We start from the raw sequence: 15,963 nt of genomic DNA, 5'->3' as shown, positions 1-15,963 counted from the left end.
CATTCTGCTAATCTGTTTTATTAAACTAATAATTATGAATCAATTACAATATTGCCCTTAATGGGGCGGCCAGCTCTTAAACATAACTTGAGAGAAACAAAAAAGATGGTTAAAAGGCCCACATGGACAAGACCCATTAACAGTAACATAACATATAAAAGAAAAAGAAATAAGATAAAGCACTAGGGCTCATCCGGCTCAGTTTCTCTACATCATGGAAGGTAGATTTTGGTGGCTAATGAAATTATGGACTCAAGGGTGAGAGGTAGAGAGGTTGAGGTGCTGTTTAAGGGGGATCTTGAGAAACAGTATGACCACGTCAACTGGGGCTTTCTTGATTATATGTTGAAAAGAATCAATTTTGGGCCTAACACCTAAATGGAGGAATTGGATGCTTGGACAAAAGTGTATCCTTTCCATAGGTTTCTCAGCTTTGATTACTGGTACAGCACAAGGGAGATTCTTCAGCTCAAGTGGTATTAGATAACGGATCCCTTATCTGTTCTCTTTATTTGTGTAGTTGGTGCTCTTAGCAGGATGGTTCATAGAACTGTTGATGGGGGCTTCAGTGAGGGCTTTAGAGTTGGAAAAGAGAGGAAATGGGTTTCTTACAGTTTGTTGGTGATAATTTTTCTTCTTTAAGGCATCTCAAGAGAAGTTGGAATATCTCAGTTTTATTATGAAATGGTTTGGGGTGCAAGGCAGGGAAACTACCTACCAGGTATCTTGGATTCCCCTCAGGGAGGTGCATCTCTAAATCAGTTTGGGACCCTATAATGGAAATGATTGATGGAAGACTTGCAGGATGGAAGGCAAAATATTTGTCTAAAGTTGGTAATGTGACCCTTATTAAGAGTGTTTTAGGCTCTCTCCCTACTTCTATGATGTCTCTCTTTGCTATCCTTGCTAATTTGGCTGTGGTGATGTAAAAAAGAATGAGACTTCCTTTGGAAAGGATGGAAAGATGACCTCCACCCTTAAGTGAGTTGGAACAAGGTCATCATCATCATCAGCAGCAGCATCTGAGCCTTATCCCAACTATATGGGGTTAGCTACATGAATCTTGTTTCACCATGCTGTTCTGTTTAATGCTATGTCCTTTGTTAAATTGGAGCTAGAACAAGGTGTCCTTCTCTAAAACCTTTCAATGTGGCACTTCTTGGGAAGTGGTTCTGGAGATATAATGAGGATCCAGATAGCTTGTGGAGACAGATCATTAATATGAAGTATGCTACAGGTGATAGAATTTGGCATCTGAGAGAAAGCTTATGCCTGTGCTCTTAGGAAATGGAACTCTGGTGAAAATGGAGCCCAGCTTTAGTCTCATTCTGCTAGATGATCTACTCCTTCCATTGCTTGAAGAAAAGCTATTGAGCTTATTAATTATTTTAAATGAAATTCTCATTTGTTGTTTTGTGTGGCATATTACTTGCTTTATCCTGATTGCATCTCTATGCAGTTAATGTTGTCATCTACACATCGTTTTGTTTGTAAAATAGCTCAGCTAATCAACATTATGTATATTCAGGTGGATCTGTTTTATCAGGAGTATCAAATTCTTTTTGTCCATTATACTTCACAGTGACACAGCTTAATGAAATAATGTCAACTGAACAGCCATGTGATCTAGCATATGAATTTGGGGATGGACTTCTAGATCTCCATGACTACCCCCTGGGCTTTCCAAAACCAGGTATTTTATCTACTTTGTAATTCAAGTTTCATTTGAAAGGGATATGGACAGGCTGATTATTTTACATTACGGTCTTGCACTGACATTTCATTATGGTAGTTTTCTATATATTTGAAGGATTACTTATTGTTTTATTTCAATTTGGATTATTGTAAATGAATACTATTTTGATTAGTGCTATTATTCTATATTCAATTGTATACATTATTTTCCATGCCGATGAACTATTTCCATTTTTTTTTTGGTAAGGACTGGTGAAACTATTCCAGACTAATAAAATTGTCTTACAGAATGCTTGATGAATCAAGCATTTGAAATTGTTTGCATTTTACATTCTTATTGTTTGACAAGTTCCTTCCACTTCCATTTTCTTTGCCTTATTAGGTGCAAGAGTTGAACTTAACATATAGTGGAGACCACAATACTGGGCTAGATTCATTACAAACTCTACAGGGTAGCAAGAAGTAATGAAGAAAGTAAAGTACTCAAAGATTTCATTCCTGGTCAATTTGTCAATCTTTGGTCACCACTCAAGAGCAATACAAAAAGTGGCAAGTCCGTAACCTGAAAAATAAAACAACAGAAAAAACAAGTGCAAGGAAGAGTGAAAACAAGCAGGGAAGAATAGAGAAGGAAAGAGGAAAAGAGAAGCCAATATGTGTATGACTGTCCCACACTTCTCTTGGGTACACCCTCTCCCCAATGAAATGTTTATCAACCTCCATATGTTTAGGACTAGATTATGTGCAATGTGGATGGAGCCTCAATTGTCACAATATCAGGGGCTGCTCTACTTCAAACAATCTCAAGTACTCTAGGAAGAAAATGAAACCAAAATAAATCAGAAACACCATGAGCCATTGACATACTTTTGCACATGATCTTTTTATCAAGGTTTAAAATGTCAGTGTTGGTGGAAATGTTGGTCATCCAAATACAGGAAACATGTTGGAAATGTCAAAGTATTGTATAATTATAGACATGCCGGTTACATTGTAAAATATGCAAAAATATAGAATGATGCTTTATGAAATGATAAAAGAAGCATAGGTACACTTTAAAATTATTATCTTGTTCCAGATCATTAAACAAAAATAAGAAACTAAGGTTATAGACAAGAGAATACGTTTTGAAAGTGTCTTGTAAACCCTAAGATTCAAAACTACATGATAGAATGTGTTAAAAAATTTAAATGCATAGAAAATACAAATGGTTCTAATAGATCAACCAAATAATATTTTTTTAATCAGTAAAGAAGGATAAATTTTACTAAATTGGAAAAACAGATTACAACCAGCAGAAAATTACAGATAGAGCTACAAAAAGAATTACAAAACTGCCAGAAGAGATGTATGTAAACTCCTTGTTTTTCTAGCGAGTCAGCCATGGCATTTGCAGTTCTTCTGATCCAAGTCAAAGTGGCATTGAGCTCCCTTGCTAAACTTTCAATCTCTTGCAAGGAATGTCTATAAATCCAGGGAGCATTAACTCCGAAGCTGGACCAAGAAATCACCAGTTTTGAATCTCCTTCAACCTCTAAGTTTTTAAAATCTGCTTGCTTGGCTAATCTTAACCCCTGCAGAAAGGGGCCACCAAGCGATGTTCCTTGGGCTAGACAAATAGGGCAATGATCCAAAGTAACTCTAACCAATACTTTGGAAAAAAGATCCACCTACATAATCTCCCAATCCATCGAAAGAAGGAACCTATCTAGCTTAGAGCAAACTAGGGAAGACTGGAATTTTGACCAAGTGTAATTAGCTTGCAGCAAGGGAAGCTCCTTCGGTTCAAAGAGGTCCACAAATTCATTAAACTTCCTCATGCTAGTGGTTACTCTCTAGATTGGGTTATTTGTCTCTGAAGAGAATTTTATTACATTGAAATCACCACCTAGACACCATGGACCCTCCCAAAGGCCTCTAATTTCACTTAGCTCTTCCCATAACTGAATCCTGTCTCTGTAAGAGTTTGGGCCATACACATTTTTCAAAGTCCATTCCTTGCCATATGTCAGTCTTCTAAATTTGATTGACACTGAGAGTTGAGCTATTAGTTCCTCTAACCCTTCTAGCTCCTCATTTTTCCAAATTGTAAGAATTCCTCTTGAATCTCCCCAAGAGGGAGCATAAGCCCAGCTCAGACCCCTTGTACCCCAAATACTCCTAGTCCATATTCTGTCCAGTTCTTGAATTTTTGTTTCTTGCAAAAACCACATCTTGTTTCTCCTTTTTAAGAGCCTCTCTTATTAGTCTTCTTTTTTTCGTGCTCCCTAACCCTCTCAAGTTCCAGCTTAGAAGTTAGAATCTTCATGCCTCCTCTAAAACTGAACCCAAAGAAGAGAGCCTGAACTAACAGCCTTCCCCTCTTCTACCCCTCCTTCTATTCTCTTCCTTATCATAGTCAATCTCACTAACCAGCTTTTCCACTTCACTCTTCTTCCTTCTTCTACTCTTCTTACTATGATCACACACCACATCCTTTTTCTCCTCCTTGCTTTTCTTATTGTTGCCTCCCTTATCTTAACCAGACTGAGGCTTTGGACTCGGCATGAAGTCAGGTTGGGGTTGGGTTAAGTTGGTTAAAGCCTCAACCCTAACTCAACCCAAAAAAAACTATTTCGTGAGGCGTTAGTAAATCCTATTGGCTATAAGAGCAAGAAAAATACTGGTACAGCTAAATTAGATTTTTAATATATTTTTCAATATCAATTATTGAATTTTACTTCTTGTGTTATATATTTTACATTTATACTATATATATATTCTCAGTTAAATGGTGGTTAATATTTGGTGAAGATACCTCATATCTTTGAAAAATAGGAATAAGGGTATTGGCACATTAAAATATGAGATTAAGGGTTAAACGCCTCATTAAAAGATAGGAGGTGTCCAGAAGGTTACTTTAGACTAATTGACCTTGATGATATATATGATGAAAAGGATCCAACAATGCCATGGTTGGAAAAATACTAAAGATGATGCGAAGGTCTTAGATCAGCTAGGTAATCCACCCAAACTTACCTATATTGCTAATTGTGAATAGGATGGTGATGGATTTGATGATGATGATGGTGGTGGTGATAGCATGTTGGTTAAAAAAAAAAGAAAAAAGATGGTGGTGGTGTAGGTGTTGCTACTGATAGTGGTCATGATAAAAAAGGTAGTTGCAATCAAGGTGATGTTAAATATATATTACTCATGGATGACTCAATGCCACCAAGAGCTATATCATCTTAATCACATGGATATGTAATTAATGGATAGTTATGGGTTTATGGTTATGGAACATGGGATGACTGGAATCAAACTTATGGTGGGTCTAAGGACTGAGATGATGCAGGACTTAAGTAACATGAGTTTGAGCTCAATTTTAGATTAGAGGTATTCTTCTTAATATGGGTATTACATGAGCCACATGACTACTACCCCTACATCTGCAATGGGGTCCTGGCTTTTGGTATTGGAGAATGTGGATCAAGTTATCTGCTTCAACCTTGTTATCAACAGTGCACTATGGAACAATTTGAGTACTTGAGGCAAACATATTTAATGTCATACTCCAATAGGCTGACTTGGGGTGAATATTTTGCTCTTTTCTATGTATTATACCTCATTGAAGCCCACTAGAATATGTAATTTGTATCTATGTATACCTCATTGAAGCCTTATATTTAGTGTTATTGATATATTTTTATGATTTATTGAAGCATCAATAATGTACCCATGTGTATCTTATTTTTTTTTTCTCTGATTTGTATGTGTATCCGAGGTGTATCTCCAATACCTCTCTTAAAATTGCTCTTCCAACACACTTTGCAATTCTAGACCAAAGATTTGGAACACTTGAAGTATTTCTTGGGAATTAAAGTGGCAATGTCAAAATGGGGCGTCTTTTTGTCATAGATGAAATATGTACTTGATTATTTGGATGATATAGAATTTTTTGGGATAAGCAAGTACTCCTATGGGATCCAACACCAAAGAAAGCAGCCAAACAAGGGATTTCTGTACTAACCCAAAAAGGGAAAATATAAAGAAGTTGTTACTGCAGAGAAAAATAGGAAGAAAGGATCAAAACCTTCCCAATACAAGTCTGATCCTAGATCAAATATAACCAGAGATTAAACTAGGTTTGTGCAACACGAAATCTGAGATTTTATCAAGATCAGATCACCTACCAGAGAGATCAAGAGATGAGAGAAAATCTGGTTGCATGCTCTTCAAAAACACCTGCAGTTTACGGTTGATCAAAACAGTCCTAGAAGTGTTCTAAAGAGGGACAAAGTATCTACTTAGACCTGCCTATAAGTTTATCAATTAGCATAGAAGTATGTAACCTCCAATCAAATCACACAAGATTGACCTGCTCTGATACCAAGTTGGAAGCAGCTTGAGAAGAGAAAACGAGAGACACTAAGTTGTACAGGATTGTCTTGATGAATGACATCACCCAAAACAGAATGTCATTTATAATTTAAAAAAGAATAAGGTCTAATCTCTCCTCTTACAAATAAATACATAGAGATACATCTATGATCTAGTGCATAAAAAGTATGGTACTGTGATATTGTAGTACACCCAGTCTACAATAATGCCATAAATACTCTATAAATGCAAGATCAGTCCATAGAATCTCAACATAATGGCCAGTATTACTAGGGTAAAGCACTAATACAAGGCAGGTAAGTGCCCAACCTAGAGGGTCCCTCACCGAGTGGATGTTTCTGAATTCTAACATCATCCGTTCACATGGAAAAAATATGGCAGAAATAGGTCATGCCTTGCTGGAAGCTTCCTACTTGTTTTTATGTCAGAACATGTTTCCTTTTGGATGTCTTTGAAAGGGAGAATGAATGCAGGAAACTCCCTACTTGTTTTCCAATCAAAATCCCTTTTGGGATGGGATCAATTGATTGGCCAAACTATATCATACTTTAGAAACAATTCTCCCACAAGTGCAGAAGCCCTCTACGGTGTTCATACCCAAAATCTGGTGTTATCCCTTGATCAACCCGAGTTTTAGGTGATACAACTCCTTCTCTTGGGTTCTAGATCAATTGCCCATTCATTCCAATGACTTCAAAAGCTCTGAGAATGAAATTAGGGTTTCTACTGGTTAGGAATTAAGGTTTTGATTAGTTTGGACCTTAACCCTAATGCTAGGGTAATAGTTTCACTTAATTCATCTCATAAAAAAACCTCTCTTGGAAAGGGCAAACCAAAACCCTATACATAATATGCCATCCAATTCCAACTTGGGTATAGATTGATTTGGATTTGGATTGGGATTGGGATTTCTCCCAAATCTCAGTTCAATTCCAAAAAAGGAAACAAATCCAAACTAATTAGGAAATAGTTCATGATAAAATGGGCAGAGGATAGGTGAACCTCAGTTTGCGTGGGACCCATAGGGTTCTTAGTTCAAACCAACAAACGTCTAATTTGAAATTAGGTTGCAATAAAGTCCTACTTAAAGTAAGAGATGATGCTGTAGGCACATAAAAATTTTGTGCCACATGTTAACAACATACCTCTATAAAAAGGCTCTCATTTACAAGGAAATGACCTTTTTCCCAACTCACAAGAGTTCTTGGGGAGAACAAAAAGAAAGCTCTAGAGACCTCCATCCATAGAAGACCTCCAAAGTTCTTCACCAACTCAAGAAATGCTTAGTGCTTCACTATAAGAGATCTATAAGGTACAACCACTACAAGATTTACAAGTATCTGTTCAAGAAAAAGTTTCATTAACTCTTGGATTGTGCACACTTCCAGATTCATTAGAGAACAAGCTTTTCAAGCCCTTAGATTGAATCTTTAAAGAAAAGAATCAAAGTTTTTCTCATTGTAAAGAGATTAAATCTCAGAGATCTGTTGGGGATAGAATTTGGGAGCTGGTTATGGAACTGCTTAGAATTCAGGTGGAGGAAGAGATGGCTGAACAGATCGAATGGGGTGAGGAGGGTGACACTCCTAATCTTATTGTTGAAGAGGAAGTAAATGGGGATGGTAGATTAAATGCAGAAGCTGGGTCAAAAAAACAAAAGGGGAAAATAAAGAAAAAGGGTCCAAATAGAAAGAAAGAGGGGAAAGAGAAGCTAGAGGAGCCTAGTTCTAAAGGAGCTGGTGTAAAAAAGCAGAGAAAGAAAAAATTAAGTGAGGTGGAAAGGCTAAGATGTGAGGTGGATTATGATAAAGGGAGTGTTGCAAAAAAGGAGAAGAAGCGGTGAGTGGTTTATTTGGTTAAAGGGTATTTTGTCGCAGTCTCCATGAAATTCTTTAGCTGGAATGTAAAGGGTTAGGAAGTTCAAGAAAAAGAGGAGTGATTAGAGATTTGTTGTGAAGAGAAAAACCAAATATTATGTTGATTCAAGGATCTAAATTGTTTGAGATAGATAGGATTTGGGTAAGAAGTATTTGGTCAGCAAGAGACATAAGTTGGGCATACACACAATCTTGGGGAGCTTCAGGGGGAATTATAACTTTGTGGAAAAATGTAGAGATGGAGTGAAGAAAAAGAGGAGTGATTAGGGATTTGTTGCGAAGAGAAAAACCAGGTATTATGTTGATTCAAGAATCTAAATTGTTTGAGATAGATAGGATTTGGGTAAGAAGTATTTGGTCAGCAAGAGACACAAGTTGGGCATGCGCACAATCTTGGGGAGCTTCAGGGGGAGTTATAACTTTGTGGAAAAATGTAGAGATGGAGTGTACTGAGGAGTTACTTGGGAGGTATTCAGTGTCCATCAAGTTGAAGAGGAGGGTGGATGACTAGGATTGGGTTTTAACTAATGTGTATGGACCCACCTCTTATAAGGAAAGGGAGGGACTTTGGGAGGAATTAGCAGCAGTGAGAGGTCTATGGGAGGGACCCTGATGTTTGGGAGGAGATTTTAATGTCATAAGATTTTTGAGTGAATCAAACAACCCAAATCACCGGATTACAATGAGTATGAGGAAGTTTAACCTCTTCATAAAGAGCTTTGAGTTGTGGGATTTACCTATTCAGATGGCAAGTTATACTGGATCAAATTTTCAAGAGGTTCCCACTAGCTGTAAGTTAGACAGATTCCTATTCACAATTGACTGGGAAGTGGCTTGGCAGGGCTTAGTAGTTATAGCTCTGCCAAGACCTGTTTTAGACCATTGCCCAATAAGTTTGACCCAAGAGAGATTGGCGGGGTGGCCCCTGCCCTTTTAGATTTGAGAATATGTGGCTTTGCACCCTGAATTCTTGCCAAAGGCGAAGGAGTGGTGGGAGGAAGATCAAGTGGATTTTAGATGGAAGGGCTACAGATTCCATAAGAAATTATTGCAATTGTTGAAAGCAAGAATTAAGTTGTGGAATAAAGAGTAGTTTTGGAAAGATTGAAGAAAGAAAACAGGAAATTCTAAGTAGAATAGAGGAGCTAGATGGTGAGGATGATAAGAGAAGTTTGGGTTTAGAAGAGAGGAGAAAGAGATAGGGATTGAAGAAGGATTTGGAAGACATCCTAAGAAAAGAGGAGGTTACTTGGAGACAAAAATCTGGATGTCAATGGCTTAGGGAAGGGGATGGCGATACCAGTTTTTTCCATATGTTGGCAAATGGGAGAAAGAGGAAAAACTCAGTGTTGAAATTGGAATGGAATGGGCAAGTATTGACGAGAGATGAGGACATAGCTCAAGCCTTTGTGAATCATTTCAAAACACACTCTATGAGAGTCCAATGAGGTCTGGAGAAAACTTAGAGGACTTGGACTGGAGGGTTGGGAATAGAGAGTTGTTGGACTCCTTGGAAAGGAAATTTGAGGTTCAAGAAGAAAAAATGTAGTCTTCTCGATGGCGAGATCTGAAGCCCCAAGACCTGATGGTTTTACGATGGCTTTCTATCAAGATTGTTGGGAAATAATTGAGGGTGACTTGATGAAGGTGTTTGATGAGTTCTATGAGAGGGGCAAATTTAACTCAGGTGCAAATGCAACCTTCATCTCTTTGATACCAAAGAAAGTGGATGCAATCTAGCCGAAGGATTTTAGGCCCATAAGTCTGATAGGTAGCATGTACAAAATCATTTCCAAGTTTTTATCCCTAAGAATAAAATATGTTCTTCCCTCAATGATTTCTCCAAATCAAGGGGCTTTTGTGTTTGGGAGACAAATAATTGATCAAATCCTTATTTCCAATGAATGTGTAGAGGATAGAAGAATGAAAAAACAAAAGGGATTGGTGTGCAAGTTGGATTTAGAGAGCCTATGACATGGTGGATTGGGAGTTTCTGTTGGAGATTTTTAAGCGTAGGGGTTTCGGAGAGAGATGGTGTAAATGGGTGAAGGGATGCATTACTTCATGTCATTTTTCAATTCTGGTAAATGGAGCAGCAAGAGATTTTTTTTCCTGCCAAAAGGGGCCTAAAACAAGGAGATCCACTATCTCCCTTCCTCTTTACTTTGGTAACTGATGTGTTGAGTGAGTTGATCATAAGGGAAGATGCCAGCAATATGATTAGAGGCTGGAGTGTTGGAAGGGACGAAGTGGTGGTTACACATTTACAATTTGCAAATGACATTATTTTGTTTTGTGAAGGGAAAATAGAAGAACTTGTGAACCTAAAAGGGATAGTCCATAAATTTGAAAGGATCTCTAACCTAAAGATTAATTGGGGCAAGAGTTGCGTGGCTAGAGTAAATTTAGGGAGTGAAGAGGTGATTCGGGTGTGAGGTAGGAGATTGGCCATTATAATATCTGGGACTACCTTTGGGAGGAAATCCTAATATGGATAGTTTTTGGTATCCAATGATTGAGAGATTTACAAAGAGACTTGCGAATTGGAAGAGAAACTACTTTTCTTTGGGAGGTAGGATAACCCTGATAAAGTCAACGTTGGCTAACTTACTAGTGTACTTCCTATCTACCTTTAGGATACTAGTGAAAGTAGCAAACCAGCTAGAGAAGATTATGAGGGACTTCCTTTGGGAACCAGGAGACACCAAAAGAGACCACCTAGTGAAGTGGGAGGTGGTTTCTAGAAGTAGAGATGAAGGGGGACTAGGAATAGGAAATCTTAGTCTAAGAAATACAACATTATTGGGGAAATGATTGTGGAGATTGCCTTTGGAACAGGACAAACTTTGGCATAGAGTGATTATTAACATTCATGGATTGGTAGACAATGGTTGGGATGCAGGAGTCGACTTTAGGGCTTCCCGGTGCTCTTCTTGAAAAGCTATTCATGGTCATTTACCTTCATTCCTTCCTTATGTCAAATTTGATGCTTATGCAGGAAATAAGGTCTTGTTTTGGGAAAATGCTTGGGTTGGAGACATTCTCCTTAATGAAAGGTTCCCTTCTATTTATTCACTTTTTGAAAATAAAAGAAAAGTGATCTCTTCAGTTTTTATTGATAACTCTTGGGACTTGGGTTTGAGGAGAGGTCTAAGGGAGTTGGAAATGACAATGGTGGATGAATTAATTAACCTTCTAGGGTCAACTTACCTGGATCAATCTTGTGTGGACAGTAGAATTTGGAAACCTTCTCCATCTGGTGTGTTCACTTGCTCTTCCTTTTTTGATATCCTCATTCAATCATCGAACCCTGTAAGGAGTTTTCCTTCAAAGGAGATTTGGTGTCAGCCTGTACCCTCAAAAGTTCGAGCTTTTTGTTGGGAGGTGGTTATCCAAAAAATCAATACTCTAGATATGTTGCAAAGGAAAGGGCCAAATGTTTTCCTATCACCCCATGTTTGTAGCCTCTGCTTGGGATCTGGTGAGACGATCACACCTATTGATTTCTTGTCCATTTGTCTGCTTTATTTGGACTTGGTTCTCTTTTATTTTTGGTTGTAGGTGGACACCTCCCCTAGATGTGGCAAGCCTTTTTGACCCAAGCTTTTTCAGGTAACCGAAGAGGCATGGAAGATTAATGTGGAGAGCCACAAGAGCAGCTATCTTATGGTCAGTTTGGGAAGAAAGGAATAATAGAATCTTTAAAGGCGTGGAGAAATCCAAGGAAGAATTTGTAGAAAGGAAAATTATTATGACACTATTCATTGGTTGAAAACTTTGGATTTGTTTAAAGACTTCTCAGCTGAAGACATTTACAGGAATTGGGAAGTGGTGGCTTCTACAACTTTCATGCAGGAATTGTGGTCCCCACGAACACAACAAAGAGTGAAATTGAACTTTGATGGGAGTTCAAGAGGTAACCCGGGCCTTTCAGGTATAGGAGTTTTCAGAGATGAAAATGGCAGAATGGCTTTGTTTTCAGGACCAATAGGAGTGGGGGACTCATTGAGAGCGGATTGCTTCAAGGTGTAAGATATGCAAAACATTTGGGGTTACACCAAATTGAGATTGAGGGAGACTCTAAATTGTTGATTGAGTGGCTGCAATCTGGTAAGTTGGGAACCTGGATTTATAGACAGTCCACAAGGGAAATTCACAATATAACAAAGGAGATTGGTGCATGCTTCAAATCGACAAGGAGATCAGCTAATGGTTTAGCTGACATGTTGGCTAAACAAGGGACTGTGAGGGAGAGTATGTCCTGGGCAGTTTTGTAAGAAAGGTTACTGGGGGCTCAACACATACTTAGGGGTTGACAGCTGTACTTAAATCTGGAAAGTTATTTAATGAAGTTACCGTTTCCAATACAAAAAAAAAAGATCTGTATCCCATTTTACTTAATATCAAAGAATTGATATTTGTCATCATTTTTCTGTCTTCGGATTTTTAGACAAGAAAATTGTGTTGACAGACATGATGTTGTAGAGTATAGTACTGAGTCCAAGTTGGTTGAGGCCCATTCTAGACTACTAGACTTTCTTGAGTTAGGCTGTGTCAAGCCCAATCACCCACAGGGCCTAACAATGTTAGTCTGACCTAAATGGTATCCAACAGGTATTATGTCAATCGAATACTTGCATTATGATCCTTCTATTCACAATACTCAATAATGGGAACAATACTCAAACAGGTATTATGTCTGTCCTTTGCCATTTGGCAATCAAGTTGAAAACTAATATAAGTATTTATATATATTTTGCAAACTATATGACAACCATTTTGAAATCACTCGTCAATAGGATTTATTGGGAATCCATTGGAGAAGACATAACAGAGTATTCCCTCCAATGATGTAGTAGATCCTATCACAATGATCATTTTTTTCCTTCTTTTCTTGGATGTATCAACACACCCAGGTATATCTTTCAATTGAGTTTCACTGGTCAACGATGTTAGATACAACCAAGTCAAGAACAAAACAAACATCATTATCAAGTCTGAGGATCATAAGCAACAATACAAATACTCCACAGGTATATCTTTCAATTGAGTTTCACTGGTCAATGATGTTAGATACAACCAAGTCAAGAACAAAACAAACATCATTATCAAGTCCGAGGATCATAAGCAACCATACAAATACTCCACCGACCATGAACTCTAGGAGTCAGCTGAAAGGGATCTAGTTCAATGTTTCATAAAACATCTATGCTCATACCTAGAGTCACAACTCCAACAATAGAGACACATCGTTCCTTCTTACAAGGAAGTATTTGCATGTCAAACTTGTCAGGCTAAACGGCCCTAGGTACAAGGAAGTTTTCACATGTCAAATTTGTCAGGCTAAATGGCCCTAGGTCTAGCCACTGGTTGAGAACATTTTAGTTTGCATTATTGATTATGTAATGTCTCTAAGTCAATGGTTCAAACCAGTAATTGGCACAACCCTAGAATGCAGATCAAGGGCATTCACAGAAACAAGTACCCATGACCAAGGTTCTAAATATTGATACTGGCATATCGGCCTGTATCGGTGCTTTTTTTTGTGTTTTATTTATTTTTCTCAAAACCGGTTCAGAGCGGTCGGTTCAAGTCCTGGCTACCCTCTGAACAATGGCCTGATCCAACACTTATCGGCTGATACGGGCCGATACGTAACGATGTTTTGAAGCTTTCCCATGATACATGGTTGTACAAAGGAATATTTTATTCATGATAGAAAAGGTTACAACAATTATTGGATTTCAAAGGCATACACTATGCATCAATCTTCCCTGCTTCACATGTCTACATCTTGATTCACTACCGTTGGGCTGAATTTCTGGGATAATGTGATAAATTTTGAAGGAAATATGGGCATGTGTAATTTGTCTAATGCCTCTCCATTCTGGTTCTCACTTGGCTCTAGGTCTTAAGCATGTTGTCTTTGACAATATCATTGGGAGGTCTGTTCCAATTAGCTTGGACTATCATTGGGTAGTGCTTTTGAGCCTGATGACTTTTAAATTTTCACCATTTACTCATTCTGCTTTTGATTAGAGCCAATAGCTCTATGCCAAAAGGGAGTTGGACTGATCCTAATCCAAATACTATAATGCTTGTTGAACTTGGAGGCTCAATAAAAATATACATTAGCAGAAAAACATGACTTTTGTTAAATGGGAGGATAAGGTCCTTCAAGAGATTTTTCTTATATCATAATTCATATTAGTACATATACCCGGATCCATAGTTTCTTTCAAAATTGTGGTGTAAAGGATGAGGCTCCTTCATCCATGACAGGGCACTCCCTCTCATTATAGATTATCTTTTATCCTTCCTGTTCTATGCAGTAAAGCAATAAAGCATCTGTTGCTGTACCGCTTGTTGTTTCTAACCACTAATTTATCATTCTTATTTTTCTCATTTTCAGTTAAGCATCTATGGCCTTTCAATGATCATGTTGTTGTGTATGTTCGCCATGTTGGACCTGGAGTGATGGTAGGGCAAGCATGGCAAGAAGGGAAAGTACTGGAGCAAGTGCCTAAAAAATTATGTGGTGAGATTTTAATGGTAAAAAGATGATAAAGTTTTCAGAGGAAGTCCCCGAAAGGAAGCTTTTCCTTATTTAACTCGTTTGTTTGACACATTGTTCCGAGAAGCTGAGTAAAAATCAATTTATGCTGAAATTGCATCAATTAAATGTTCTGTTTGTCATGACTGACTATAGTTTTGTAGTTAAATTGTTCAAATTTGGACTTTTAATATCTGTAAAATAGCTTCATTTGAAAGATTGAATGAAAGGAAAAAAGGAAAGTTCAAATCTAAGGAGATTCATTTGAGAATTTTTATGAAATCTAAAATTACCCAAGAAAGTGTTTCTACACACAACCGTATCCTGGAATTGTAAAATCGGCAGAAGAGATACAGTGAAGAAACACTAGTATTATTTGGGAAATACAAAGGAGTTTTCTTGTTCTTGTTAGTGAGAAGCCACATGCTTACTAATTCTAGTCTTAGGGATGGTACTTGTGATTTGTACAAAGCCACATGATATGATTATCAGCTTTACAGGAATCAGGATGCATTAGAAGTACACATATGCTTGTGTTCAAGAGAATCTGCACTGAAAATCTGGAAACATGCAGTCTTCTCTAGGTGCCGACTTCTGACCTGACAGCTTTGGGCAGCAAATATGTTATTTTCATTGAGTGGACTTTTGTATCCAAGACATGCCATATATTTCTCCAGTAATTAGTTTGAAGGATTGATGATAGGACATTTCTTTTGACATATAAATCTGTTATTTCATCAGAACATATTTCCTGAATCTTAAGATTTAAATGAACTAGTTTCCGGACCCCATGTGGTGCATGGGTTTTATTTAGAAAATTTGAAGGAGTTTTATGACATTTCTAATTAAATGGTGCTCATCTAAATCAAATTCAAGCATTATTTTTTGGGTTATGTCTAATTTATTAGATCACAATTCAAGTTGCGCTTGAGTGAGGGTGGCTAATTTCCTATGCTCTAGATAAATTTGTATTATTTTTTGTATCTTAATGCTAATTGTTTTTATTAATTTTTAAAATTTATTGGTCTGTAATTATTTTTATATTATTTTTAGGTAAAATTATAAAAAAAAACTCCTCATATAACAGTTCTATAAACCAACCTTGTGATTTGAAGAAAATGCAAATACCACTTTTTCGATAGCTTTTCAGTAACAAAGATGTTGAAGTTATAAAAACACCCTTTCATAGGTGTTACCATACACAATCTAAAGTTTCAACTTTACCCTTCACTGATTTCTTTTGCCTAACATCTAAACAATAAAAATCTCTACTCTTCTTGGACAAAGTAAGGTATTGGCTGAATTGAAGTAAAAGAAAGAAAATCATTTTTTATTAAGTTATTTTAGTAATTTACGTGTGAATGAAGTTGGTTAAGGGAGAATTTGATATTTAAGAAAAATAATGCATTACATCAACATTTTCTATTTTGAATGCTAATGGAAGGAGAGTATTTG

General features: G+C 37.3%; 1 protein-coding gene across 2 annotated transcripts in view; it reads left to right on the top strand.

Annotated features, from left to right (window-relative positions):
- LOC148869880 (WD repeat protein) overlaps nt 1–14,762 on the top strand; it is a 33,053-nt gene extending 18,291 nt beyond the window's left edge. For both annotated transcript variants that reach the window (XR_016107638.1, XM_088971872.1), the window contains 2 exons: nt 1,529–1,693; nt 14,368–14,762. Coding sequence is in view for 1 of the 2 variants with exons in the window: in XM_088971872.1 (XP_088827998.1) it covers nt 1,529–1,693; nt 14,368–14,519 (317 nt within the window). In the remaining variant the exon portion in view is untranslated. The remainder of the gene's footprint in view (nt 1–1,528; nt 1,694–14,367) is intronic.
- Nucleotides 14,763–15,963: the final 1,201 nt, after the last annotated feature.

This window comes from Nelumbo lutea, chromosome 2, assembly GCF_056320005.1.
Source record: "Nelumbo lutea isolate HS-2025 chromosome 2, American lotus-T2T, whole genome shotgun sequence".
Lineage (NCBI taxonomy): Eukaryota > Viridiplantae > Streptophyta > Magnoliopsida > Proteales > Nelumbonaceae > Nelumbo > Nelumbo lutea.
The sequence above is the reverse complement of the archived record's forward strand: the minus strand, read 5'-3'. Positions and strand labels throughout refer to the sequence as shown.